This window comes from Gymnodraco acuticeps, unplaced genomic scaffold (genome assembly GCF_902827175.1).
Source record: "Gymnodraco acuticeps unplaced genomic scaffold, fGymAcu1.1, whole genome shotgun sequence".
Taxonomy (NCBI): Eukaryota; Metazoa; Chordata; class Actinopteri; order Perciformes; family Bathydraconidae; genus Gymnodraco; species Gymnodraco acuticeps.
This window is the reverse complement of record NW_022989843.1, coordinates 2,574,802-2,601,844: the sequence shown is the minus strand read 5'-3', so window position 1 is coordinate 2,601,844 and position 27,043 is coordinate 2,574,802. Positions and strand designations below refer to the sequence as shown.

At 39.6% G+C, this 27,043-nt stretch overlaps 2 protein-coding genes across 9 annotated transcripts; one reads left to right on the top strand and one right to left on the bottom strand.

The window, feature by feature from the left end:
• Positions 1 to 261: 261 nt before the first annotated feature.
• On the top strand, positions 262 to 9,536 carry vdac3 (voltage-dependent anion channel 3). 6 transcript variants are annotated; one of them, XM_034237352.1, is made up of 11 exons: positions 329 to 345; positions 4,065 to 4,178; positions 5,545 to 5,616; positions 5,860 to 5,909; positions 6,416 to 6,418; positions 6,911 to 7,063; positions 7,162 to 7,214; positions 7,375 to 7,602; positions 7,760 to 7,910; positions 8,398 to 8,455; positions 8,540 to 9,536. In XM_034237352.1, the coding sequence occupies exons 2-11, from the start codon at positions 4,067 to 4,069 to the stop codon at positions 8,629 to 8,631; spliced, it is 972 nt and encodes a 323-aa protein (XP_034093243.1). In that variant the 5' UTR covers positions 329 to 345; positions 4,065 to 4,066; the 3' UTR covers positions 8,632 to 9,536. The 6 variants fall into 6 exon arrangements, with proteins under 6 accessions (XP_034093261.1, XP_034093279.1, XP_034093243.1 ...); XM_034237370.1 differs by lacking the exon at positions 4,065 to 4,178 and having other exon boundaries at positions 262 to 345; XM_034237361.1 differs by lacking the exon at positions 6,416 to 6,418.
• Positions 9,537 to 25,650, bottom strand: ikbkb (inhibitor of nuclear factor kappa B kinase subunit beta). 3 transcript variants are annotated; one of them, XM_034237335.1, is made up of 23 exons: positions 25,494 to 25,646; positions 24,332 to 24,387; positions 23,049 to 23,186; positions 20,767 to 20,861; positions 18,282 to 18,402; positions 17,309 to 17,378; positions 16,212 to 16,300; positions 15,505 to 15,594; positions 15,292 to 15,416; positions 14,600 to 14,707; positions 14,369 to 14,510; positions 13,920 to 14,114; positions 13,701 to 13,815; positions 13,339 to 13,462; positions 13,094 to 13,245; positions 12,851 to 12,912; positions 12,668 to 12,768; positions 12,527 to 12,576; positions 12,331 to 12,430; positions 11,966 to 12,113; positions 11,461 to 11,558; positions 11,031 to 11,124; positions 9,537 to 10,898 (listed from the first exon to the last, which is right to left on the bottom strand). In XM_034237335.1, the coding sequence occupies exons 3-23, from the start codon at positions 23,151 to 23,153 to the stop codon at positions 10,842 to 10,844; spliced, it is 2,241 nt and encodes a 746-aa protein (XP_034093226.1). In that variant the 5' UTR covers positions 23,154 to 23,186; positions 24,332 to 24,387; positions 25,494 to 25,646; the 3' UTR covers positions 9,537 to 10,841. The 3 variants fall into 3 exon arrangements, with proteins under 3 accessions (XP_034093226.1, XP_034093231.1, XP_034093219.1); XM_034237340.1 differs by having other exon boundaries at positions 23,049 to 23,170; XM_034237328.1 differs by lacking the exon at positions 24,332 to 24,387 and having other exon boundaries at positions 23,049 to 23,170; positions 25,494 to 25,650.
• Positions 25,651 to 27,043: the final 1,393 nt, after the last annotated feature.

The following is a 27,043-nucleotide window of genomic DNA, read 5'->3' as shown; positions in this document are numbered from 1 at the left end:
AGTAATAAGAATTGTCTAACATTATACAACTATAAACCGTTTTTTCCTTAATATCAAATGAGTATTCGAGTGATATTATCTGACAGACCAGTAGATCCCAAATAAAAGACCATGAGCTGCAATGAGCAACTTAAAGACTGAACCCAGTGTACATGTGTAAGTGTTTACGAGTAGAATACTATTTAACAAGTTATTTCTGCTCAATGTCATTACACAACAGCCCCGCCCCCGGTTGGAGGTCTGCCTCGCGCCTGCCCAGTGTGTTCTCTCTGCTTTCTCCTTCACTTTGCCCCGCTGCATCCTACAGCACCGTTAAACTCTGCACTTCCCGCCCCATACAGAAAGGTAAGAAACAACTGACTATAGCAAATTGTTATTTTAGAAAAGGGTCTTATATCGATGTTTCCATCATGACAATCAACTGTTGACAATTGTGGTTTGACTGTCAGTGAGATTTGAAGGGTGTGCTGTAGCAGCTGCAGAGGGTATGCGAGGGTGTTAAAGCCAGTTCAGGCCTGTAAGTGCCGTGGCATATGTAAACTGTAATAAAGAACCATAAACAAGGAGTATAACTAAATGTCGTCCTATGTTACAGACAGGGGACACAAAACGACACATGGGAGGAAGGGAGGTTTGCGGGGATCATATTTTCTGCCAATACTATAAAGTAGCATATTTTTGCTATGGCCAAGCAATATATAGGATAGAACATCTGAAAACAAGCTTTTTTGGTGTAAAACGTTAGCCTTCGGTGGTTGCCCATTAGCAATACTCTCGTCTTATGGACGCACGAACAATGGCAACCAGCAGAGGACATATCTGGAAAATAAGAATACTCGTTCTCTTATGGGACAGGCGAAGGGAAGTTTCTTATCTGTCAGTCTGTCAAGAAGCACAAGGTCCATGAACAGCTACAGAGCAAGGACTTCCATCATTTAGCATTAGCCACCTTTACTCTTATGTCATTACACACAAAGACGCAGAGTGGCAGTGACCAACAATGAGTATTCATAAGGCAAATTAAACATCATGGACAGCTTGGAGAAAAACAGTTTAACAGTTAAATACATCTATATATTTGGGGACATTGTGGGAATGTAATATATTGTTTTATAGAATATGTTATAGAACATTGCCCATACTGTAGGTGTGATATCAGGCCTGGGCCAGACTGCCTCAGAACGGAAAACACTCACTACTTCTTATACAGGATGCTGCAGCCCACTGGTAAACAGGTGCTTGCACATCAAACTTAACTATCGTCATTACAATGAAGAAAAACCTCTGGATGCATATCATATCAAACTATGTAAGAAACTCATACCTCATGCTCTTAACATTTAAGCTATAAATTGTGTTAGTGTAACTTGACTTCACTTGAACCCATCTCACACCCTTACATGGCACACCCACCTCACCTTATCCGAGGGTTCACCCTTTATTGGGTAACTGCCTGTTTACTCAAGTTTGTAGTCTATTTTATTCATTATCTGCTCTTTAGCTAGGAGGGCAATCTTCATGGTGTTTACAACTGCTAAACTCTTTCCATTATTTAAATGATTTAATACATTTCAAAGCTATTGCTCGTACGACAGATAATATATAGGATAACTACACCGATTATCTTGATTGGTTAGAAATGTATCAAAAAAACAACATTAAACACAATGGCTTTACCTTTAAAATTATTTTATGGACCCTGAATCGAAATATCAGTTTGCAGTTTGACAGAGGAATTAACTACGGTTACTTTTATTCTGATAATAACACTTATTTGCTTTGTATATATCATACTCTGCAGAAAAACACTATTTAATAAGACAGGTGAGTAGCATGAACAATTATTGTATGCTGATAAATAAATGTTTAGCAAGTGAGACAATGTGCTGGAGCTAGTTTGAAACTATACAATATATTACAGGTGTTCCTCATTTTTTGGATCAGGCTTCTATGTGTTTTTACATCAAGCCGCTTTCATATTAAACAGTGTTTTACAATTAAGACCATCATTGGAAAATTGCTAATTGAAAAAAAAGGACATTTGTTTTGTTTCTAATATATTTTTGGTCTCTGTTTGATTATTGAACACTACACAACAACCATCTTGTTGTTTGTGTGGTCTCTGTTTTCCCTTCACATACATCTGTTGTTTATGGGTGTCATTTTTACCTTTAAGCTCAGTCAAGGCTGCAGCTAATGAAAGTGTTACGACGGGTAACAGGAATTATGATATATAAATAAAGTGTCTATGCAGACAACAACATTAGTATTCAATGGGGATTTAAAACATTGAACCTGGAGAAGGACACTCGCTGAAAGCCTAGTCACATGTGTTAGTGTTAGGTTCACCTGGGCTATATTTAGAGCTGCGTGACGAGACTGAGGAAAGAAGGCCAGGAGGGAAAGGGTCCAAAAATGTGTGTTGTTGGGGGAGAGGGGGGACAGGGTCGATAAGCAGTGTATGTTGGGAGACAAAGACAGTCAGGACATGCACGGGTCAACAAAAAGCAGGTCAGCTGGCAAACATTTGCTTACCATTTGAGAAATGCAGAGCAACTCTGAGACAGACAAGACTTCATGACACATACTTTGATTTATGCTCAGGATTCTGTGTGGGAGAAATATTGACATCTTAAAGGTCAAAAAAAAAAATCTTAAAGGTCAATTTCTTGTTGAGTAAGGGGTTGAAACCATAAGACCAACAAGACCAATTATATTTGCTATTTTCATAGAGAGAGATTTCTGTATGTGTGGTCTTTGTTTGTTGGTTAGGTTTGAAGTGTTTTGGACTTGATTGGAAAAAGGTAATGTCATGGTAATTTAGCTATATTTGTAAATGGTAGCGAACAAAACTGAGCTAAAAGAGTATAATTAGACCATAACAATTATTGTTTGTTAGAAAACATATTCTAAATGACTGTTGAAGTGCTCAATAACAAGCTAACAAGTTTCAACCTAAACTATTATAATATGTTGTGTTTGTCCTCTGTGGCAAAAATGTCAGTTATATAAATATAATAAATAGGGATGTAGGTCAATTTAACACTGACTTATTGTTTTGTAGTCGTTTATATGTTATGTTCCTCTGAATCTGAAGAAGACACATTTGGAGAGAGATTACTGTACATGTATTCAGCTAATCTTTTGGTGACATGTAAGAGGTGAGCGTCACTGTGTCATGAAGTAGCATCACAGCACTGTTGATGTAATGCTTGTGGACAGGCACCTGACTGGTGTGCTTTGTTTTCTGTGCCCTTGTAAGCAGCATATTTCACCAGATCATCATTTTGTACCCTTCATACACAATCAGTATTCTTTGCCAGATAAAAATGCCAGGCTCTACACAGGCTTTATCATGTTCAAAGGCTGTGCACAAAGTACATGTGTTCATCAACTGCTGGCCTTTGCAAATACTGTTCAATATAATCCAATAGAAGGCTAGTTCTCTGCATAGTAAGGCAACGTCTAAGATCTGACTGCATGCTAAAGAAGCATGCTGATATGTATAGCAGCTGCAGACAAACCCACATATTGTGTATTGCGTAGGGGTGTAACGGTATCCGTATTCGTCCCGTACCGTCACGGTTCGGCACACGCAGTCACACGACGAATACGCCTTTTTTTTATGAGTGGGAAAAAAGTCTGTCATTCAGGGCAGTATCCACTACACTATATATAATCCAGGGGGCGGTATTGCGCCTAAAAGCTGTTTGCCAGCCGCCCTTAAACAACAAATGAAGAACAAGAAGAAACACAACAACAAAACGAACAAAATACAAGAAGAAGAAAAGTTAGTATGGCGATTTCAGATAACACACAGGAGCTAGAACCCACCTGCTTCTTTTAAATCAGCTGTGTGGGAACATTTCGGGTTCCCTGTGGACTACAATAACGATGGAGTGTACGAGTGGTGGATCGGGACCGAACCGTGACCTCCAAACCGAGGTACGAACCGAACCGTGACTTCTGTGAACCGTTACACCCCTATGTATTGGTGCTGTTGAAAAAGGGCCAGACTGCCAATGTTTCTATCGTCCCTCCTTGCACTTCCTTCCTTTAAAGAGACATGGCAGAGAAAGGAGTTGGGAGTGAGGTGCAGCACAAGACAGAACAAGTCAAGCTGGTAGAGAACAAAGACCACTGTGGGACATGTGTGCACCACGCACCCAAGGGAAATGGTGAGTGGGGGTGTGTAAAACAGATGACGCATGGTCAGGGTCCCTGGATTGAGCTTTGGCTGCAGCGACATTAACCTCGACTTGCAATCTGTGAAATCTTTTTCAATTCCACTGTTTTTGGTTGCAACCAAACATGCATCGGCTCATTGAGTCATTAGCTTATAAGGATCTCCAAAGTCTCTATTTCTCTTCACAAAAGATGTCATAGGTGAGATTTATATTGGAGGGAGCAGCAGGACAAAGGCAAAGAAAGGAAGGCAAGTCACTGGTAAAATATTAAACCAGCCTAGGGAGTGCAGAACAAATGTCCCTGCAAAGTCACCTTGTCAAAAATGTCTTCTTTTTCTAACACATGCACACTCACGCACGCACGCACTCCAGCACGCACGCACTCCAGCACGCACGCACTCCAGCACGCACGCACGCACACACACACACACACACACACACACACACACACACACACACACACACACACACACACACACACACACACACACACACACACACACACACACACACACAGGTCCCTGATGACTGCCTGAAGCCGGTGCAGTGCAGTAGTGTGCAGGACTCGTAGTTGCTGACTAACCAAACCTGCTACTGCTTAGGCTAGCTTGACTGCATTAGCTTGCATATTATCTCTGTCCACATCATACATATGTATGTCCTCCTTCACACGCATATCACAGCCTAGATGCTATTGATGGTGAAACACAGTAGTAAGTCTTGCTGAAAAAGGACCATGTTTGATGGCTACGTGAGCCAAGATGTGCTGCTTGCTAATGGACTGTTGCCAGGCAATCAATGGGGGTCATATGGAAGAAATAGGGGGAGGAGAGAAGCTGTACATCACACAAACAGGTCCCCTCCAGATGGTGAGGTCATCCCAAATAACAAATATGTATACTGATGTTTGTTGGCAAGTAAATAATTGTAGAAATGATTTTTTTGATGCTTTGTGTGCAGGCTAATATAGTGAACCTAAGCCCTCATTAGTGCTCTCTGAGTTAAATATCTCATCTAACGCAACGTAGCTATATAGGTTCAGCTTGTATATATTTGTAGCATTTGTTCTACCATTTGTTCTAGCATTTTGATTTGAAGGGGCATTCCAACAATGTTACGTAAAAGTTATGGGTACCATTTTATAAACTCTTAAGGGTGTGGGCATCTACTCAGTATGGAATGAAAACACACTATTGAGTTGCATTATGCATCATCCATTTTTAGACCATTGATCACTACAACTTGGAAGCGCATTACTCAATTGCTGGAGTATCGCTTTAATTATGCATTTAGAGAGCCTGATGCAGTAAAGTGTGTATACTGAATGATGTGGTTTTTTAAATGTCTGTTTCCTCAGGAACAATGGCCGTCCCTCCTTCATACGCCGACTTGGGGAAATCTGCCAAAGACATCCTCAACAAGGGCTTTGGTAACTATACAATTTGTCTTAATGTATTTAAATACTATTTATACGATGTTGCTTTATATTTAGAACAGTTTTGGATGAAGCTGTTCTGAAACAGGATTGATGTTAGAACACTTTGCTCTTTGAATGCACTCTGTTTATTTTAACTGCAGCTGTTTTAGTGCCTTGCTGTGCAGTAAAAGGATGTGTGTTATTTTCCCAGGCTTTCCTTTTTTTCAAATTTCCCTAATTTCCTTTCTTTCCCAGGATATGGAATTCTGAAGCTGGATGTTAAGACCAAGTCCCAGAGTGGTGTTGTAAGTACTACTGTTTTCTGTGTTAATGCCTCTCTCTCATTGCCATGCAGCACTCCATGTCAGTGTGTTTGCTGCCTGACATGTACTCAGTGTCATTTACACATCAGCAGATTAACTCGGATCTGCAGATTAACTCTGTCTGCTTGGCACCTTACTGACACCAATACTCTTTTGCCTCAAGCTACATATTATGTTGTATCATGACGGGGAAAACAATTCTCCATTTGAGAAAAGTGTTTTGCTCCAGACATGCTGTGTGTCTGTGTTGGTATAAACCTGTTGCCATGGAAAAACCATAATGTACACTTGCACACAGAATTTTCCACATGACACAAACCTCATAAAAAACATTATAAATGCATTCCCTCTGACTAATCTCACAGGGTTCTGCTTTCTGTTTCTCTGCTTTTCATTTATTTCCCCAAAGAGCATGTTCATTCTGTGTGGATTTCCCCTAACTCTCTCCTTTCTCTTCTTTCTGCTTCTTCTTTGGATGTTCCTGTCAGATGGTAAGAGAGTGTTTGTGTGCATAAATACTATTTAATCACAGGTGCACCTCAGGGTAAGCCAGTTATACCAGTGATGTGTTTGTGTGCAGACAATCTGTGCAGGCTTTGTGCTTAATGTGTCTTTGCAGCGGTAGCTCGTCCGAGCCACACCCTAATCAAACTGCTGCACCGTGTAATTAACACAACCAGCCTCTCCCTCACAGTCCTGCCTATATTTTAACATTCCACCTAATTTCTCCATCTTAAAGGTGTAGATCCTCCGATAAATAACTGGACATACAAACCTGAGAGGGATTGTGTGGCAGAGGAAGAGCAGAGAACAATTGTTTACCTCGACTTTGTCTTTTCTTCTTCTTTCTCTGTGTATGTTTTCTCTCCCTTTCTGCCACTCGTGTCTGTAGTTGAGCTCTTATGTGCCTTTCTGCCTCCCTACCCATCTCATTTGACATCTCCATCCCCCCCTTCATCACTTCGTCCCTCTTTGTCCTGCAGGAATTTGCCACCTCTGGCTCCAACAACACCGACACAGGGAAGTCAGGAGGCCACCTGGAGACTAAGTACAAAGTGAGCGACCTGGGCCTCAACTTCAACCAGAAATGGAACACAGACAACACTCTGACCACAGAAATCACCATGGAGGACCAGGTGATTGCATATTAGTAATCTCAAACAATTTTCATAACATCAATACATTAACTTTCAGTTAGAATATAAGCTCATGGTCTGTTTCTGTTTGTCTGTAGCTGGCTAAGGGCTTGAAGCTCGGTCTGGACGCGTCATTTGTGCCCAACACCGGGTAAGAGCAATTGTGCTCACGCCAAGTATAGCTCCAAAATCTTCAAAATAATTGACTATACAGTGTAAACAGTTCTTAAATGAATACATGGGTGTGCTATCAACATAATACTAACTTCTTAATGACTGTCACAATTGTCTCTCCTTGTTATTCTTTGTAGCAAGAAGAGTGCCAAAGCGAAGACCGGCTACAAGCGTGAGTTCGTAAACGTTGGCTGCGACCTGGACTTCGACATGGCCGGTCCCACCGTCCACGCTGCTGCTGTGCTGGGCTTTGAGGGCTGGCTGGCGGGTTACCAGTTGGCCTTTGACACAGCCAAATCTAACCTGACCCAGAACAACTTTGCTCTCGGATACAAGGCCGGGGACTTCCAGCTTCACACCAGCGTGTGAGTCCCAACATCACAGTAAAGTGAAAAAGAGGAAAAGGAAGTGATATATTGGATGATGGCGGTAATGAGAGGAAGCATTTCCCCAGGATGAAACATGAAGTTTAGACTCATTTCCGCTCCTGCTTATCTCCAACATTTTATTTTTGTATTTCAGTAATGACGGCACAGAATTCGGTGGCTCCATCTACCAAAAGGTGAACAGCAACTTGGAGACGGCTGTACAACTGGCCTGGACAGCTGGCAGCAACAACACACGCTTTGGAATTGGAGCCAAATACCAGCTGGATAAGGATACCTCCCTGTCTGTAAGAACTGACGATTCTATAATGATAAGACAGCATCAATAGATTTAGCAGTGACAATGACTGCAGCTCATAAGGAATTATATATTTCAATTTGGGAGAATAGAGGAACAAAAGTAGAGAGTATGCAGCCACACTAGCAACTCTGTTCTTTGAGCTAAATGCACACAATGTTAAAATGCTGATGTTTAGCAAGTATATTTGACTATGTTTAGCGTCTTAGTTAAGCATATTAGCATGCTAACATTTGGCACTAAACTTAGCTGAGGCTGATAGAAATGTCTTTAGCTTTGCAGGTATTTAGTGATGAACTGAAATACTTGATATAGTGAAATTTTGATAATGGAAAGACATGAGCTCACCAATTATTATAATTCATTTTCAGGAATGTGTGCACCAGTGATCATGATTATCCATCTAACAGTCCAATCTGTCTACTCTCTTATTGCTGTGTTCATGATTATCCCTCATGTTTTGTTTCTCCTCACAGGCCAAAGTTAACAACGCCTGCCTTGTTGGAGTTGGATACACACAAACCCTCAGGCCAGGTTAGCTGATTTTCTTTCTGTTACAACAATCCAATACAACTTAGTCATGGCTTCTTGATACATATTCTGACTTTCTTACCTCAGGAGTGAAGCTCACCCTCTCAGGCCTGATTGATGGGAAGAACGTGAACGGAGGTGGCCACAAAATCGGCTTGGGCTTCGAGCTGGAGGCATAAAGAGACAGCAGGAGGACAGACAAAAAAAGAGGAAAACAACACAAGAAAAGAATAAAGAGCCCAAAAGTGAAACCAGCAACTTGTGAACACATCTTCCCACTGAGTCCTACACACTTATGCACACAGAAACACACGTTTGTTGGCCTTATCCCAGAGTAGCCTCCAAGACCTCCGGTACTGTGGTTTATAAAGAATCAAGCATTGTTTCGTGTTGATTACACCCTTTACAGCTCCCACAACCAACCTTTGAGCATAACTTATCAAAATACATCAGAAGGACAAACAGAAATGAATGTGAACGCCCCATTCTCTAAATAATTGGCCGATTATTACCAGACAAAGTGCACTATTAATAGAGCATTTGCGTCTTAAACATATCCTTTTCTTCCTGAAATAACATTTGAAGCACTTTCTTATTTTACTGTGTGGTCAGCTTGTTTTAACCTGAGTTAGACCATTAATACGTTTATTAGATGATGCTTGTTTTGGTATATTTTGGTTATTTGCATGCTTTCAAGGCTGAGGAGAAGTTTTTTTTGTCTTTTCATTGTCACGTTGACAAGTACGGTGACTGTAAATGGATGCAATAAAAGCTGGAGAGAAAATCCAGGAAATACAACATAGTAGCAGATCCTCAGAGTGAGTGGACTGACTTATTCCACCAATTGACCTCAGTAACAGTTTTAAACCTTCAGTTGCCTAAATATCTATTTTCAGGTTCTGTTTGGTAAAAAGGCCAACAGAAATGTGAGACTCTTTGTATCCTGTCTCGTTTTGTGTCCTGTACCTACGAAACCCTTACCACGACATTTCATTGTGCTGTGCTTTGTACAGGAGAGTTAGTCAACAGTTAGGTCCTCAAACTGATTTTATTGAATTAATGGAATAAACAATGTTAAACACTATGATTTTGAGGGCTGTTTATTTATTTTGTTTAAAGGAAACACCACTTACAGTACAGTAAAATACTGTATTCAAGTTACAACATCACTGTTGTTGTACATAATGATGTAATGGTCAGATTGTGTAATTCTACATTTTAAAAATCTTAACAGCATGTTCAAAGAAAGGCAAGATATCACAAACACTTATGACAGAATGTGTAACAATTATCATCACTTTGTGGAATCTATACACAATAATACCTCGAATAGTTAGAATGATATCTAGAATACCCTGTTAACGTTCATTACAATTTACTTAGTTTTAAAGCCATTTTCACAGTTTTGCAACAGTTCATAAATTGGATTCTACTTTTGCATGTGCTTTGTTTTCACCCTATTGCACCAAGCAAAGAGAGAACCAGTTTCAACATGAATTTAACATAAAAAGCCTCAAAACACTTCTTGCATACTAGATACATTATTGTACTGGACTGCTGCTGTTATTTTGAACACACCCTCCTTATGAGATTCAATAGATGACAGAAAACTTTTCATTAATAAAATAACATTTGCAAGAACAATATTGGTCCAGTGAGAAATACATACAAATGCAAAAATATTGACATTTTAGGTATGTAACACAGAGGTCAAGGGATATTTTTAGAATATAAAATGTTTTACATGATGAATGAACATAATTATTCAAAAATATAATCGGTGGTTTCCTAATAAAAATCCACCAAACATTATGAAACAATTGGAAATGAATATGCCTCAAAAACAGAAGAGAAATATCATCTAATTCGTGAATTCTATCACTCTTAAATCTAAAGATAAAACTGTCTCTCGATGTGTGTCAGCTTTTTATAGAGAGATTGAGTTTTATACTTTGTACATCGTGCAAGCCTCCCTTCATGCTGTGACAAGTGTACGCAAGTTTAATGAGATTTTCTAAATGCTTTGTTAGGACCATCTTATTTGATACATGATACCAATTAAATGGATATTTTTACCCCAAAACTCAAATAAATGTTGTGCTAAAATGGAAAATGGGCACATAAATAAGATCCTGCTTAAATAAGTTCCTCTGATTAAAATCGGAAAGATTTGCTTTAAAGCACTTTACATTTAATTTCCGTATTTTACAACGTTAGACCGAGAAGGATTACCTACTCCTAAATCTAATTTAGCAAATATGTTTCATCAGATATTCCTCTATATTCACATTTTTCACAGACCAGCTTGTGCTACATTCTGATGTAGTTTGACATCTCCTCCACACAGGGGCAGTAGAGTAACTCATGGAAGCAAAATAATGAAACCAAATTAGGAGAGGTCACTGGAGAAATTCTGGCCACTCATCCACGTCCACCCCCTCAACATCTAGGACAAAAACAAAGGGTAAATGCAGATAATCAATTATCATAAACCACAGCAGGCATCTGCTAGGCATCTCAGTGTGAGAGAGCTGAAGAAGGGAGAGTATGTAGATAGATAGATACATTATGTACGTACATCCATACTGCTCTCTGACTCCTGGATGGTGTCATTCAGCAGACTCTGGAGTCGACTCTCAAATGTCCTGCTCTCCTCCACAAGAGACTCGTCTCTACAGACACAAGCAACAGTGATTCATGCAGACAGTACTCGTAGTTTTGATGATAGGTTATCTGTGTAATTGCATTTGTGCCTTTCTGAAAGTCTCTGCTAATGAAAAGAAGCGGTGTGGAGTGTGTGAAAGCTAAATTAAAGTTTGTAGAAGACCATCAGCTTACAGGGAAAACGTCATGATTAAAGTAGTAGGCATACCTGAAAAAAAATAGTCCTAAACAACATTTATAAAAGATGAGTCTTTTAAACCCTGAATGGAAATCCTTTTTATACCCAGGTGTGGGGTGTGTCTGTGCGCGTGTGTGTGTGTGTGTGTGTGTGTGTGTAGACTCACAACTGCTGTAAACTGTGTCTGGGGGTGAACAGAGGCGGAACTGACGAGGGGGTTCGTAATCCGTCAGGACTCCCACTCACTGGGCTGCGAACTTTGCTCTGCACAGAAAAGATGATGAATTGTATTCTGTGTTAGTTCATCAAGCACCTGGAAGTTCTTACCTTTGTCTCTGGCATTTGTATGTTTAAATATCAAAGTAGAGTACATGTAGGTACAAAACACACAGGTCAAGCATCTTCTTAAGAATAGCCTTTTTTTAACTTGGGATGAATGTACATAAGTCTTTAAATATAATCTATGGTCTAATCGCAAAAGTCCACCAAACATGATGAAACAAATGTAAACAAAATACACTTTTCTTGAGAATGACGTGAAACTTTTCTATACATGCTGCTATTATATGGTTATACACTGTGGCTACTCGTATCATTAAATACAAATATAGGCAATTGACAGTCATCCCCCCAGTAAGAGTAGGTGTGAGTGTGTGTGTGTCCGTCCTTACACAGGCGACTTTGAGCAGGTTCCACAGCTCCCTCTGACGTTTCTCCTGCAGACTCATCAGCACTTGTTCGCTCTCAGCCATCCTCTGGACCACCCCCTCCACCTTTGGCAGCAGCTCCATCACCCGCTGACGGCACACTGCTGTCTTACTGCATAATAAAACAAACAACACTTACCATTCACATTACCGTTACATCAAAGAAGTCTTTTTGACTTTTTGATATCTTGCTTCATTTCATACAGATACAGTAATGCATTGCACATTCAGAGCTGCTCAGAACTCATTCAGTTTCAGATTGAGCTACATCTTTGTTCGATTGTCTTTTTAGACTTTCAGAAAATATATAGTGTTTTGTGTCTTATTACCTGAGGTGTGTGTAGAAGTCTCGGAGCTTCCTCTCGTAGAACTGCACAGCTTGCACCACCAGGCGCACCACCTCCTGACCGTCCCCTGCGCACCTCTGGTCTGAGCAGGGGAAAGAAAGAAAAGCCATGTTTATTTTCACATGGAAACACTGTAATGATTGTTATGAAAAGGCGAACAGAGGCATGCTATCCAAACCTCTGGGTTTCTCTCGGAGTTTGCGAAACAGTTCCATGGCCTTTCCTTCCCTGAGGACCAAAGAGAGGAAGAGAGCAGGGTTAAAGATCACAAAGCAGTTCATTTCTTCAGTTTTTAAAGTTGAGTTGGGTTCGCACTTACAGTGTGTCCAGGGCCTCTCCACTCCTACAGGGCTGTCTCTGCACATCCACTATGTCTGGCTGCAGCTGCATCATCTCCTCCTCCAGTTCACTGACCTTGGCCTAGACACACACATGGGTTTTATTGTCTTTAATGCACATGTGACTACTTCTTACACACACACATAAACACACTCAACTCTACCTGACCACAGCTGACAGCAGTCTGCTCCATCTCCCTCCACACGCCAAGGAGCTTTTCTGACGCTACAAATATAAAAGCACTATCATTAGTCAGGGGCAAACTAAATTCCTCTAGCCATTCAGGTGCACTTTCTACCAAATTAGGCAAATCATAATTAACATTAAAGGACGGATTAAATGTAGTTTTGGCAGCTGTAGTGTAAAATTCCTGCTCTGTACAAACATGCATATTTTTAAATAGTACCGATCCCAGTTGCTGTCTGTTCCTGGTATTTATCCATGTCTATGTGAAGGCTGGTGGTGAAGAAGTCCAGCTTGGCCATGAGTCTCTGGTGCATGGACACCATCTCGTTCTTCTGTTTGGAAAGTGAAGAGTTGTGTCTCAGCAGGCTCATGCTGAAAGAAAGAGGCAAAGAAATGTGTTTGTTTTATTAAATGCATGCGTATGTTGTGTGTGGGAGTTTGTGTGTGTATTTGCGTATGCCCTACATAGCAGCTTTCTGGCCCTGCTGCAGTCTTTGCCAGTCTTCCTTCAGGGAGCGGATGGTGTGCCACGCCTGGCCGCAGGTTCTCCTCAGAGAGCTGTAGGCTAGAACGTGTTTAGGGTCGTTTTCTGTGACAAAGACAAAGAACCAGAGAGAGAGAAACACAGTCACATAAGAGCAAAGGCATCTTGCTAAGGTAGTACAAAAAGGTTTTAGTGTCATATAGGCTGTATGTTTGATACAGACATACAAAACAAGTTGCTTGAGTACCCAAATAATTGAAAAGTTGAAGCAAATGTATCCATGGTATTTAAGCCAACACATGTTTGTAGATAGCAACAGGTTAGCTTATTGTTGTGTACTCACGGACAAAGAGAATGTTTTCTGGAAGGGTGCGAGGAGCAAATTGAGGTTCATAACTGCAAGAGGAACGATCAAACAGGAAGACCAGAGGCAAGTCTGTCCGTCGCCCATCTATCTCCTACAGACAAAGATAACAATATTTCTATAACTCACTCCATTATAACATTTCCTGTTGATTATTTTGTGAAGGTATTGCATGTGCAGTGTTGATGCTGATATTACTGAGTAATCTATGGCGCACTGTGTGGCCAGTCCATGAGGCTCCAAGGCTAGTCCCGCTTCCAGCAGCAGCTCCTGATTGGCTGCAGGGATGCTGGCGTCTTTCTCTATCCTGAGCTGCAGGTCGGCCACAGTCTCTTCTTCCGAGACAGAGTAGGTCAGGATTTTAGCAGAAATCATGTTCAGGACATGGACCAGCTGAGGGAAGAGACACAGGCCAAACACATTGCAGAAAGAATGTGAAAAACGAGTTTGTCTAAATCAAAACAGGTGCACATCTGTGCTAATTCTATAAAATGTAAACACTGATTTGGCTCTTAGAAAGTTAGGAATGTTGCCGTCTTTTACTAATATAATATCATCAACATCAGACCACTGAGGCCTAACTGAACAATAAAAACATGAAAGTAAGACAACATGAAAATAATAAATTAATGAAATACTCAATTGACCTTGAGCTGCAGAACGACCTGCAGCTGGGAGAAGCAGTCCATGGGTGCAGCGCCGGGCTCTTTGCCGCGCTCTTTGCCGCGCTCCTGAGGAGACCACTTCAACATCAGCTGTAGCCACCTCTCCAGTCTCTCTAATAACAGACTGCCAAACACCAGCCAACATATTAGACTGAGATAATTGGAGTATCAGATTAGTATTTTTTTGTGTATGTCTGTCATTGACAAAATCACCTGTTGAGGTTGTTGGGCTGAGGAAGATGTTGAGAGAAACGGACGTCCCCCAAGAGGTCCTCGTAGACGACAATATCTTTGTCCTGCTTCAGCCTCAGTTTGTTGTGCCTGAAATAATACCGATGGATTACATGAGAAAAAAGTCCTTCAAATCTCTGGAGTTGAATATTGTGCATACAAATGTTTTTTCCCACATTTTATTTGCTTTTTGATAATGGGAAATTCCAGCCTGCAAACACAACAAGTTACATGCCAGAAACTGAACCTCTACTGAGGGAGTATTTTCACATGTAACCAGACCCCCCACCTCCATATGAGTTTCATATCTATTATTCATTATATTAGTGAGGCACAAGGGGCATTGACGTTGGCACAACCCACATATCCTGCAATTCTTTGCTTTGGCATTGTTTATTTATATAGTCCCTGTGTGCCAGTCACATAGCAATACATTTTCATTTCAGTGCTTAATGTTGATAAACGTCATTGTTAAGGTTTGTTTTGCAAAAGATAACCTGTCTTAAGAAAGGTATAAAAGCAACATTTGAGTGAAAATAGGAGTTGAAAAGTGAGAAATGTGGGCATTTAGACTTGCATGAATGTCGAAATAGCCTGAAAAACACGACTTCACATTAAACAAATCAAATCAACAACTTAGTTCAGGTAAAAGCATTTTCAAAATGTGGTATTACCAAGGAACAGGTTGCCAGGTTGGTAAGAAAGGCCTAAATCCTGTGATGCACTCAAACACCAGGGTCCCGAAGCTCCAGTAGTCCACAGTGACCGTGTACTTCTGTCTCTCGATGAGCTCTGGAGCCTCGAGGAGGGAAGAGAAAACATGTTCAGCGGTTACTGTCCAGCGTATGGTGAGAAGATCATGTGGAAAATGTGTTTTAATTACCTACCAAGTACTGAAGAGTTCCCACAAATGAGGTGCACAGGCTGCTCTGGTCCAGCTCTTTAGCATAGCCCAGGTCAATAATCTTGTGGATCAACTAAGAATAAAGGGGTGAAAAAAATCAGCATTTTTTCATTCTACATTGACAAATTAATAACTTAAAAGAATAGCTCTACATCTTGGAGTTTGATTTGTTTCGTAAAGGTCAGCATAATCCCTGTAAAACAGCTTTATTTGTGCTGGCAAACATATTTTGTTGATATCTGACTGACAAAAAGTCTATATCTTAGATAAGTGTATGCCAGACAAAAACAAGTGTTCAACTGTAAACTTGGCGCAGATATAGTCTGTTTCTATAAACTTAGCAATGTGCATAAATGTGAATATATAACCTTTTTATATGTCTGGCCTCATGTATATGACATTCATAATTTGTTGTTGATCTACTGCAGGCTGGGGGATGCAACAAGTAAAATCAAAGTAGACTCATAGAGGAAGGTAGGAGATGAAGTGCAAATCTAAAGGAGTGAGTTTTCCAAATTAAATATTCAGTACAGCAAAGTTGTGGAGGGTAAACATGTGGACGTGAGAGTCAAGTTTCCTGCACTTATTGGACAAAACCCACACTGAGACAAAAAGCTTTAAAATAAACCTCTCTGTTGTGGTTAGGGTGCATTTGTCATAAAAAGACGGTTCACAGGGTCATTAACTCACTCTCTTCTCTCCCTGCTGCAGCACAATGTTTTCTGGTTTCAAATCTCTGTGGATGATCCTCTTCTTATGGAGGTAGGTAAGAGCTGACGCTGAAGAGAGAAGGAATAAGAAGGGATAAGAGTCATGAGTAAATGAGAAGAAAAAATAATGCAGAGTACAAGGTGAATGCTTTGTAAATGATTTGAAGAGTCCTGGCTTACTCTCATATGAAAAAAGTAACAAAGTATGTGAACTAGACATCGACGAACAATGCAAATTGACCGCAACCAGTTTGATGTGCAAATTCATTATTTACATAATCAATGATAATTCAAGAAGAAAACAAATTGGTTGGATGAGGGTTGATAGAGCTCATAAGATGATAAGACCGGTATTTACATTATGTAGCCTTTAGTGTGCTCTAACTGAAGTTGATGTCTAATATGTTTTGTCTCAGCAGAAACCACAATGTCACTTTATTGTACGTGTCAAAGGGTGAGTAGCGTGTGTGCTGGCAAAGAGTGTTCAACAAAGCGGAACTCGTAACCTGACTGTGAGTGTGTGTGTGTGTGTGTGTGTGTGTGTGTGTGTGTGTGTGTGTGTGTGTGTGTGTGTGTTAGGGTGTGGATGTGCATGACTATGTCTTTACCCTCCTTCTTTACAGTTTTAAGGTGATCACTCATTATCAGGAAATGTCCTGATAATTTATGTGTGTGTATGTGTGTGTGTCTGTGTGAGTTGTGTGTGTGTGTTGATTACTCTACTCTCTACATACTCTTACTCTGTGTGATCCATCCCATATGTGTACTGTGTCGCTGTGTATACAGTGTGTAATATACAATGTATACAAGGTCTTGTTGATGTGAGCATTTTTACATCATGTTTGGGTTAAAGCGTGAGCTGCCAATTGCTGACGTAGACCTCCGTCTGAGCGTGACGTGTCGCCATGGTGACGAAGAGGTTGGTGGTTAAGGGTCATTGATGACATCATGATTGTCCGTACTACAGGAAACTAATCACGCTGCCAGCACACCCAATCTCACAATGAATCCCTCACTTTCATCTCCACATGCTTGAAAATGTTGTTCTAGTCCCATTACAGCCGGGGGGATACTCACAAATGTCACATAACAGAATCAAAACAGAGCCCTCTCTCATTCCAGCGCAGTTATCCAGGAGGTTCAGATACTGCAGAGAGAACAAACAGACACATGATACAAAGAATTGCATTAATATCTGTCTTCTTTATGAATGTTTTACAAGGTTCTGCTTTTCTTTATAAAAGGGCAATTTCCTGCCCGGGGAGCAGTGTAGGGAACAGTGCCTTGCTCAGGGACACCTCGGTAGCACTTGGTCTTGCCAGGACTTGAACTGGTGACCTTCCAGTTGCCAATCCAAATCCCTATGGACTTCGCCACCACCGCCCCAAGTACATGTGTTTGGAAGGGATTAGACATAAAGTAGATGTCATGATCGGCTCACATTCAAGCAGAAAACGATCACTAGTATCAACTTTCTCTAATACACGAACAGATCATTCTTTCACGAGGCTGTCGATTCGATTTTTTAGATAATTTTTTTTTAGATTCAAACTAAAAGTACTTTTACAAATTGGCAAATTAGCACTTCTGTTGTAAATCCTTTGGTTTGTTTTACTTGAAACAATAACATTAAAACTACTTGAAACTTGTGGCAGGCGGGATTAAAGAGTCAACCTTTTCGTTTTTGGCCGTCTAAGATGCTTTGAAAGTTTTATGACACTGTGGTTTGTGACGGTTGACATTTTCCTCCTCTGCTGGCTGCCTGGTGCCAACATAGTCTAGCTCCTCAGGCTGCACACTTAGTTTGTTTCAGATTAAAAAAACATTTATGGGTGAGCATCTTAAACCCAATAAAAAAAGGGACATTTTGATGCGCCTGTATTCTTTATTCCACAAACACAGTCTGATCTTATTGAAGGAAGTCAGGATGAAGGATTATCAACACAGATGATTCCTGCTCCTTGAAAGGACTAAGGGCTCTTATCCAATGTCCTGAACTACATTTGTGCGCACACATTCCCAAACACATCCCAGATATATATATATATACCTTTCTCAGATCTCCTCCCTGACAGTACTCCATTGCCAGCAGCGGCAGGTCATTGGTGAACACCAATTTCTGCATTCCCTCAGGAACCTCTCGGGCTGCGACAACGTTGACATGATCCAACCTATGAGAGTAAAGAGGAGCAGACATCAGTTAGTGGGAGCAGAAGTTATCGTTTCATATTTCTTATTCAGATATAAACTTCCACAATAATCCAACTCCTAGGGCTGCCATTTTAGACGTTAAATATTTATAAACATAGCAGTCATTGTGCAGTTTATTTGAAGAGTTGTCAGAGAGTCTTCCTTTGTAAGGCTTAAAAGAGAGTTATTTGAGTAGGTTTTAAAGAATTTCACATTAAAGAGATTTGAGAAAAGTCTGAAAAAAAATGTAGACCACTATATTTCCCCCCCCTCACTATCGTGTTGATCTACTGCTCAGATTGATCTTGAAACCTCTTGGGAGGCATTTCCCATATCTAGACTAACCTTTATGAAAAAACACAATACATCATTTTCTCAGCTTATACCTGCATGACATCAATCAGAAATAATATTTTTCTTGCATGTCATGTCATTTGCTGTATCTAAAAACTAAAACGGCTTACTTTCGCAATAACGGGCAAACCTTTTCATCAGTTTATTCATCAATCCCAATACTCCCTTGACCTGCTGTGTTACTTTTGTCTTTTTCACATTTCCTGCTGTTTTATAACTTTGATTGAAACAATGTGTTCCTGATACTCACAGGGTCAGGCACTTTTTGAAAAAAACAAAAGAGAAATAAAGATAACAAACTCAAACTGATTCCAGATGCAGACGATGTATGATACCTTTTACAAGAATCATAAACTGTGGTTAAGTTGTAACCAGTAAGATGTTATCTTTCCCCTGCAAATCTTTAGAATAATGGACAGTATTTCTCTCACTCTAATCTCTCTCTTTGTTGTGCCTCTCTTCAGTTTACATGAAACACATTTTTGGGGGCGTGGGTACAAAAACAGTGAGAGAGAGTAGGATAAAATAGGGAACCTGAACAAGATTGTCTGATAAACAATTTGTTCATGTTGTTCAGCAGATGGTCTTGCAATACAAGCGCTGTATAACTAAAACATTGTGAAATGGAAGTGTTGTTATATAAGCATGTGTACATCTTTGTTAAGTAGCTGTAATAATATAATGGTAGGGTGCCATGTATGTGTCCCCTGCCCTGTGGTTTTTCCACAAGTTGAGCGTGGGTGCACGAAGGGTTGTGGTCCTGACCATGTCTGTCTGAAAACAACACACTTGTTAAACTGGGACTAGGAAATAAATGGTTTTATAATCATGTTTGCACCAGCAAATGACAAAACACACACACTACACACAAAAAAGCAAAACCTGCATGAGCTGAGATCCGGCTCCAGTGACCCGACACCCAAACTAAGACCGGTAATAGACAAAGCAGACGTGTAGGGAAATCAAACCCTCCAACGCAAAGCAAAATGAGGAGGTGGTACATTATCCTGTCAGAAATAACCGCCAACCGACCGAAATAACCCAAACGCCCATGCTGACCTAATGTTTTAATGTCTTGAGTGATTTCTACTATTTCAGGATACAAATTAAGCTTTTTCTTGCATTTTGAGAAAACTTGTGAAACAGATGGGTACATAAAGTCAAATGTCAAACTCATAAGCCCCGAGCGTGTCATGGAATGTACCGCGGTGAGTTACAACACGTCAAACCAACACTTGTCTCTCGTGCCAAACAGAGCTTTAAGGCAAAGCATGAAATAGTGTGGACGGCTAAGTTAAATGTGTCAAACAGTAAGATGAATCAGCCTGAATCATTTGTATACAGAGAGACAAACTTAGGCAAGGTGCGTCGGTCAAAAAACAAACAAACAAAATAAGTTGCTGCATGTTGCACAACTAATTGCTGCTGCTTGATTTTAAATACAAAACAGTGACTGATGAGAACTTATTGTACCTTTGGTAATTTTTATTAAATCATAAATGAAATGTGATTATTATCTGAGCTTGACCTAAGAGAAGAGTAGTCAGGTGTTTCTTTATTGCCAAATACTGAGCACATGGCCTGTGACGAAATACATTTTACAGATATAATATTGTAGTTAAGTTTGTGTTTATATGGTTCATACATAGTCCCACATACATTTCTGTTTAAAGCACAAACACTGATTGGAGAGTGGTCTGGTGTCTTAATGGTCATGACAAAAAACACATAACCTTTGTTGCCTCCCACTCTGTCTCTCTATATATATATATATATATATATTTCCCGTCTTCACCTGCACTGTCAAATATCTAATAAAGGCAATCAGCCAAGAAAATAACACATATTGCACATATATGTTGAAGCTGCTGAATGTCCTGTACATGAATGGTGTTTGAGGGTGAGAGAGAGACCGATTGGATCCAACAGGAAGTTTTTTTTGTTATTGTTCTGAGGCCCTTTAGTAGGCTGTGTGCAAGTGTGAAACTGACCTCTTCATGATCTGGATCTCCAGACACCATCTCTCTTTGTTTTTCTCGCTCAGCTCCTGACGACACTGCTTTATAGCAATCTGTTCCTCTGTGTCCTGAAACCACATACACACACATTGTTATACTGTAGGTATAGTTCAGTTGCTAAAGTTGTTATGGTTCATTGTGCGTTTAGATTTAGGGCAGAAACTAATATTTCATTTTATATTGAAAATATCAGCCTTTTATTTTCTCTATTCATTGTTTCAGTAAACAGTTACCAATAGAACATTAATAAAACACATTCGAGACGGTACATAGCAGGGGATATAAGTTTAACAGCAGGGTCGTTGCCAATGTATTTCTTAATAATAATTGATAAAAAGAGAGGGAATGGAGAACAAACCATGACAAATACAAAACATAAACGACTACAACTTGTCCTGCAAATCACTAAACACAATCTGAATTTAACAACTTGCCAAAAATAATGAGCAACACAAGTATCACAACGAGGAAAGCACACCCACCCTGCTTCCCATAAATCCATCTATCAACTAATAATAGCTTATAGTATTGTCATTAAGGAAGGACATCGGGGAAATCCTTATAAAGGAAGTGAAGTCCCTGCTTCCCATAACTTAATCTATCAACTAATAATAGCTTATAGTGCTGTCATTAAGGAAGGAAAACGGTAAAATCCTTATACAGTAAGTGAATATAGTCATTTTCATTTCCTCTTAAACACTGCTCTGCCATCATTGATGCTTCGCTGTGATGTTACCGTTTAACAATACATAATTTACTATTGAAGATTACTTCTTGCTTACTGTAAATTGCAGTAGAATTAAATAACATGACAAACTTATTTTTGTTAATTTCTAGACTTTTATACACAGCATATGTGTAATTGATGCCAAATTATGCAGGGAATGCAGCCGAACAGGGAGAAGTCAAAAAACGCTGTTGCGTTTGTATAATAATCTTTTATATTTGAAAGTATTTGAAATTATGCTTTCCTGCCGTTTGGACTCAACATCACTTCTATAACTACATTCAAATGCTGATGCTGTCTGGCTCAAAGCAAGGTCTAATTGTGCCTTGAAAATGAGTGTGACTAATACAACTCAAGTACACGTACAGAGGAAGAGGAAGAGGAAGTTCCTTGTTCCCATATTGTGCAAATGCAACTTTACAATTCCCTCACCCTGTGACTCGAATGGTAATCATGACAATAGCTTTCTGTGGAACTAAGAGACAGCTTCCCTCCTGATGTCATACAACCCATTTGAACAAATTCGGTTTACAGTTCTTTTTTTTGGTATGCAAGATGTAAACGAAAGAGTTATCAAAAACATGGATTTGAGTGCAGGCAAGCATTTTCGGCGCAATTCTATTGTCTTAAGGCAGAGACTTTCAAACAGTGAGTTAAGAGGGGGGTGCTGAGGGCAATATGTTTAGGGATTTTTTTGTCACTTCTCTGAGTCATAATATTGCAGTAAAATCTCAACACAGACATAAATACACATATGTTTAGATTCAGTATGACTTATTCTTCCTGAAGATATAATTATAACCTATTCCTCTATTGCAAACAAGCTTTCTTTTCAATTATAGAAAAAGAAAATCCTTCTAAATGACTGAACCTTCTTCATCGGAGAATCATCAGGTTTTTTATGTTGTCTTTAGTATCCAGGTAATCCTATGATAACTGACTGTACATGTAGTGATACATTGCCAACAGGAACTGCTTAGAGCTAATTATACATACTTATTGGTGCCAATATAACGACAAAAGTTAAAAAATAAAGGCTCAAGTAGTAGCCCACAGTTGACTCCATGGTAACATTTTCCTTCATGTCATCATAACTCAAAGCCCTCACATTATAGGAGCAGCCTGGGTTCAGGAGGTAAGGAAGGTCAGCCATAAATCATAGGGGTTGTGTCAGTATAACAATATGGTCTTAAGTTTTCACAAATGACACTCAATCAAGGAGACATTGAGCTATTCCTCATTGGAATTGAGAATTTAATTATGAAGTCGAAGGATTGTGTTTCTTTTCTTTCTTTATTTTTCACAGTTCTCATTTTGATTATGGAACGATGGGCGGCTGGGAAACGTCACCATGTCAAAAAAAGGTTTTTTCTCACTAGTAATTAAAAAGCTCAGTCACTGTAATAATCCATAATTTAAACTTCCTTTTTTCAGGTTTATGATCATGTTCTATCACTGCAACAAATACAATGTTCTCGCATGGGGACAATGATGCAGACAGTGTGTTTAAAGTGTGCGGACCATGTACCTTGTTTTGCCATCTTGTGACGTTCCCAAAGCCTCCGGTGCCCAGGCGCTCCTTCCGCTCCCAGGACCCACAGCTCTGCTGCTGCTGCAGGGGTACTCGATTCATGGCCTCGGACGCTGAGCCTTCACCCCAGGCAACCAATAACAATAATCAACAGTTATACACATTGTGTTCCCTTGAAGCTCACACCAGAAAACTTAATTGTATGATTAGTAGAATATGGAGAAACAACTTTGCTAATATTCGATCTTAACTACACAACAATTTTTAAATGTAGCCTGACGATGGCATTAGAAGAAGTGCCTTGTTGTTATCTTTATAAAAACAAGTGAATCGCCTGTACAGTTGATATTTGAGGACTTAACTTACCCAAGATACTATGCGGCTGTACTTATAGTTTTTCTCGATTGCTAACACACTAAAATTATACATGAAGCACAATTATTTTAACTGACACTCAAAGAGCAAAACATCGGCTCAAATCTCTAAACACATTTTCAGCTTTTCACACAATTTGCAAATCAACATGGCACTTTGTGCAAACCACTGCACACGTCTCTCCACGTAAGACACAGGAATCTGACATAAAGTCATGTGTTAGCAGGTTTAAAACACTGATATTCAAAATGCCTCACACATGGACCAATAATCAAGAAACACGTTCCACCTGACCAAACACCTGATAGCATCATTGTTGGCTCATCAATCAGGATGTTAGCACTAAAAAAAGACCACAGGTGAGTACTTTCTTACAGCAACAATGGAAGCCAACATGGAAGCAAGAGGAAGAGCAAGAGCAAGAGCAAGAGCAAGAGCTGGGCTGAGAGTGAGAGTGAGAGGAGGAGGAGGAAGAGGTGGGCTGAGAGTGAGAGGAGGAGGAAGAGCTGGGCTGAGAGTGAGAGTGAGAGGAGGAGGAAGAGCTGGGCTGAGAGTGAGAGGAGGAGGAAGAGCTGGGCTGAGAGTGAGAGTGAGAGGAGGAGGAAGAGCTGGGCTGAGAGTGAGAGGAGGAGGAAGAGCTGGGCTGAGAGTGAGAGTGAGAGGAGGAGGAAGAGCTGGGCTGAGAGTGAGAGGAGGAGGAAGAGGTGGGGTGAGAGTGCGAGGAGGAAGAATGAGAGGTAGAGCTGGAGGGAGAGGATGTGGACAAAGAAGAATACTCTCATGATATATCAGTGCTTATATCTGTTGTGTGAAACGTATTTACTTCATTACTGTAATTGAATTGTTGGCATGTTGCATACTATAACTGTACAACAATCCTGCACAATGTACTGTGGTAAACTTACTTTGATGCAACACAGACACTGACCATCCACTATATCTTTGTTGTTGATCTGAAGGACTGAAAAAAAGAGGTGCAGGTGGAAGGCTAAGGATGTTCAATGAGGCAGAAAGCAGCAGTTACAAACTGGGTTTTGGCAAACAATGCATCCCACTTAGAGAGATCCGAAGCATAGTAACTATGTGCTGAGATGCAGGATGTTGCACAATGTTATCTTTGAATAAAATGTGAGTTTTTTCAACAACTCATTTGTATTTCTTCCTTTACTGTATTTCTGTAAACTCAGCAATCTTTCTCTGCAGAAACCTCTCTGTACAGAGCACAGCCCATAACAGATGGAAGTGCTTTAGATTACGCTCAGCAGTGTGTAGTTGGATGGTCAAAACATCTAGTGTTATGAATAAAGTGTGTTATATTTGGTGCTAACATTTGCATTTGGTAAGTGTTTATGTAGTTTTGAGTGCAGTTCTTCATTTAGCAGGAGAAATGAGGTGTTTTGCACTTTGGGTCTGTGGTTTTGTGAATTGTGTTTAGTGTTCTGAGAAACTGAGCAATTAAAAGAAAAGTGTGTTAGCAATCGAGAAAAACTGTAACAACAATCTTGAGTTAGCCTACTTGTACTTGCCATATATGGAACTTTATGCTTTTTTCCACTACATATTTCAGATTCGGATATTAATACAAAAATATAGTTAATTAATACATAAGCGGGTATTATTAATGATCAAGACATCCAACAGTATCTTTTATAATGTGATTTGAATAAAGTTTTAACTTTACCAGCTACAACATTGAAGGGGTAATGTAATCCAATGAAATAATTAGTAGTATTCTGCATAATGAGTGCTTATACTTTTGGTTTTGTAAGTAGGCTATATTTGGATGATAATACACTTAATAAACACAATTTCTACACTGTTGTATTATTCAATAAGAGCTAAGTAGCCTTCTTCTTCCACCTCGGGTAACACAGTCAGTGGCTGCAGTAGTTATTACACATGCTATATTAACAGGCCTGTTTAATACTGCAATGACAGAACATGGTTATCCATATGTGCGTGTTTCCTGTTGTCTGAAGTTATAACAAACACTGCAGAGATGTTTTCGGGTTTTATTTAATGCAGACATGCGCTCCAAAGTAGCATCTTATTTAAACTAAATCCTACCTTAGACTTCGGAGGCAGCTTTCACACCTGATTTTCTTTAACACTCTGTATATTTATATATATATATATATATATACACAAGTTAAACGTTGGACATTTTGGTAGTCACTTCGCCGACACAACAAATCTCAAAAACGTTCGACTTCCTGATACTCACATTTCCTGTAAACCTGAAGGACCCGCCCACAAAGAGGCTCAGTCTCCAGCAGCTGGCAGCTGCAGGACTACGCTTAGCCAGAAAGTTTCACATGTTTACACATATATATTATTCATCTGTTTTAAGATGATTTTATGTGAAAATCTCCACCTGGACATGTCAAATAGATATTGAGCTCACTGAGAAGAATGTATATCATATCATTTCAGTCTGAAATTCATTTTGTGCAACTCAACTTGAAATGTCCCACATGTACACATTTGAAATATACCATTATTTTGTTGTAGAAATACTAGCTTTTATTTTACATAAAATAAAAATGTTAAATATTATGGATACTGATTGGCTTGGAGTTGTCGATTGATTTCTCATTACCACACAATTAAATAATACAATATATATACAATAATAAAAAATGTATGGTGCAGGTTTTGGTCCTTCAATATTATGAAGTTGGTACTGTAGGTATTACAAAGCATTTACGTCAAATTGTTTACAAAATGTGAAAATTGGTAAAATTGATAAATTAGAGAATATAGTTTTCATTTATGTCATCTTCCCAGAACGAAGCCCATGAGGTCACTGAGGTACATTTAATTCTGACATTTAAAGTGTAATAATTTATGTGGGATAATCTATTAGTCAATAAAGAAGTGTGAAAGCTAACAAAAGCACAATCAATGATTTTACTAATGTTGTTATGTGGCGCCATGCTTTGGGAATGGACATAATACAATTGTGAAGTCAATTTGAAAAATCCTCACAGGAGATCAAGGGGTTAAAAAGTTGGGCTGATTGACAGAGTGGCAGCTGTCTGAAATCAGTCTCTAATTGCTAATCAGCGTCGCTGCACCTTTAAAAGCAACGCACCTGAAAGAAGGGCAGTAATCAAAGCTGGAAAGGGACACACTAAAGAGCGTGCGTCCAGCAGCAGCAACGAACCAGCAGAATAAACGTCCAAGAAGCAGCACTGGTGCAGCCATAAAAAGCTGGAGAAGCGGCCGGTGAGAGACTAACTGTGTGTTTAGTCAAGTCATACAACTTACCGTTCATGGCGCACGTTAGAACGTGCGTTCTAGTTCAGTGTCATTTGTTTGTTTGATGTCCTCAAGCTAAAGCAACATGATTGTTGATTTAAAAACGAGTGTGTTTTGTTTATTGAGATATGTAGATTGGTAAAAACGGTTTGCATGCTGCTAAGAATTCAGTCTATTATATTTGCATTTTTAATGAGACTGCATAAGTTAAAAACTGTTTAAAACATAATTCATAAAAATACATTAAGAAAGTAAGAACAATATTCACAAGTGTTAAAAAGTATATGTAAAGCATGTATTTTTTCATTTATTATTTGATGTGCATTGTATTTACAGTAATTACTTTTTATTTTTCA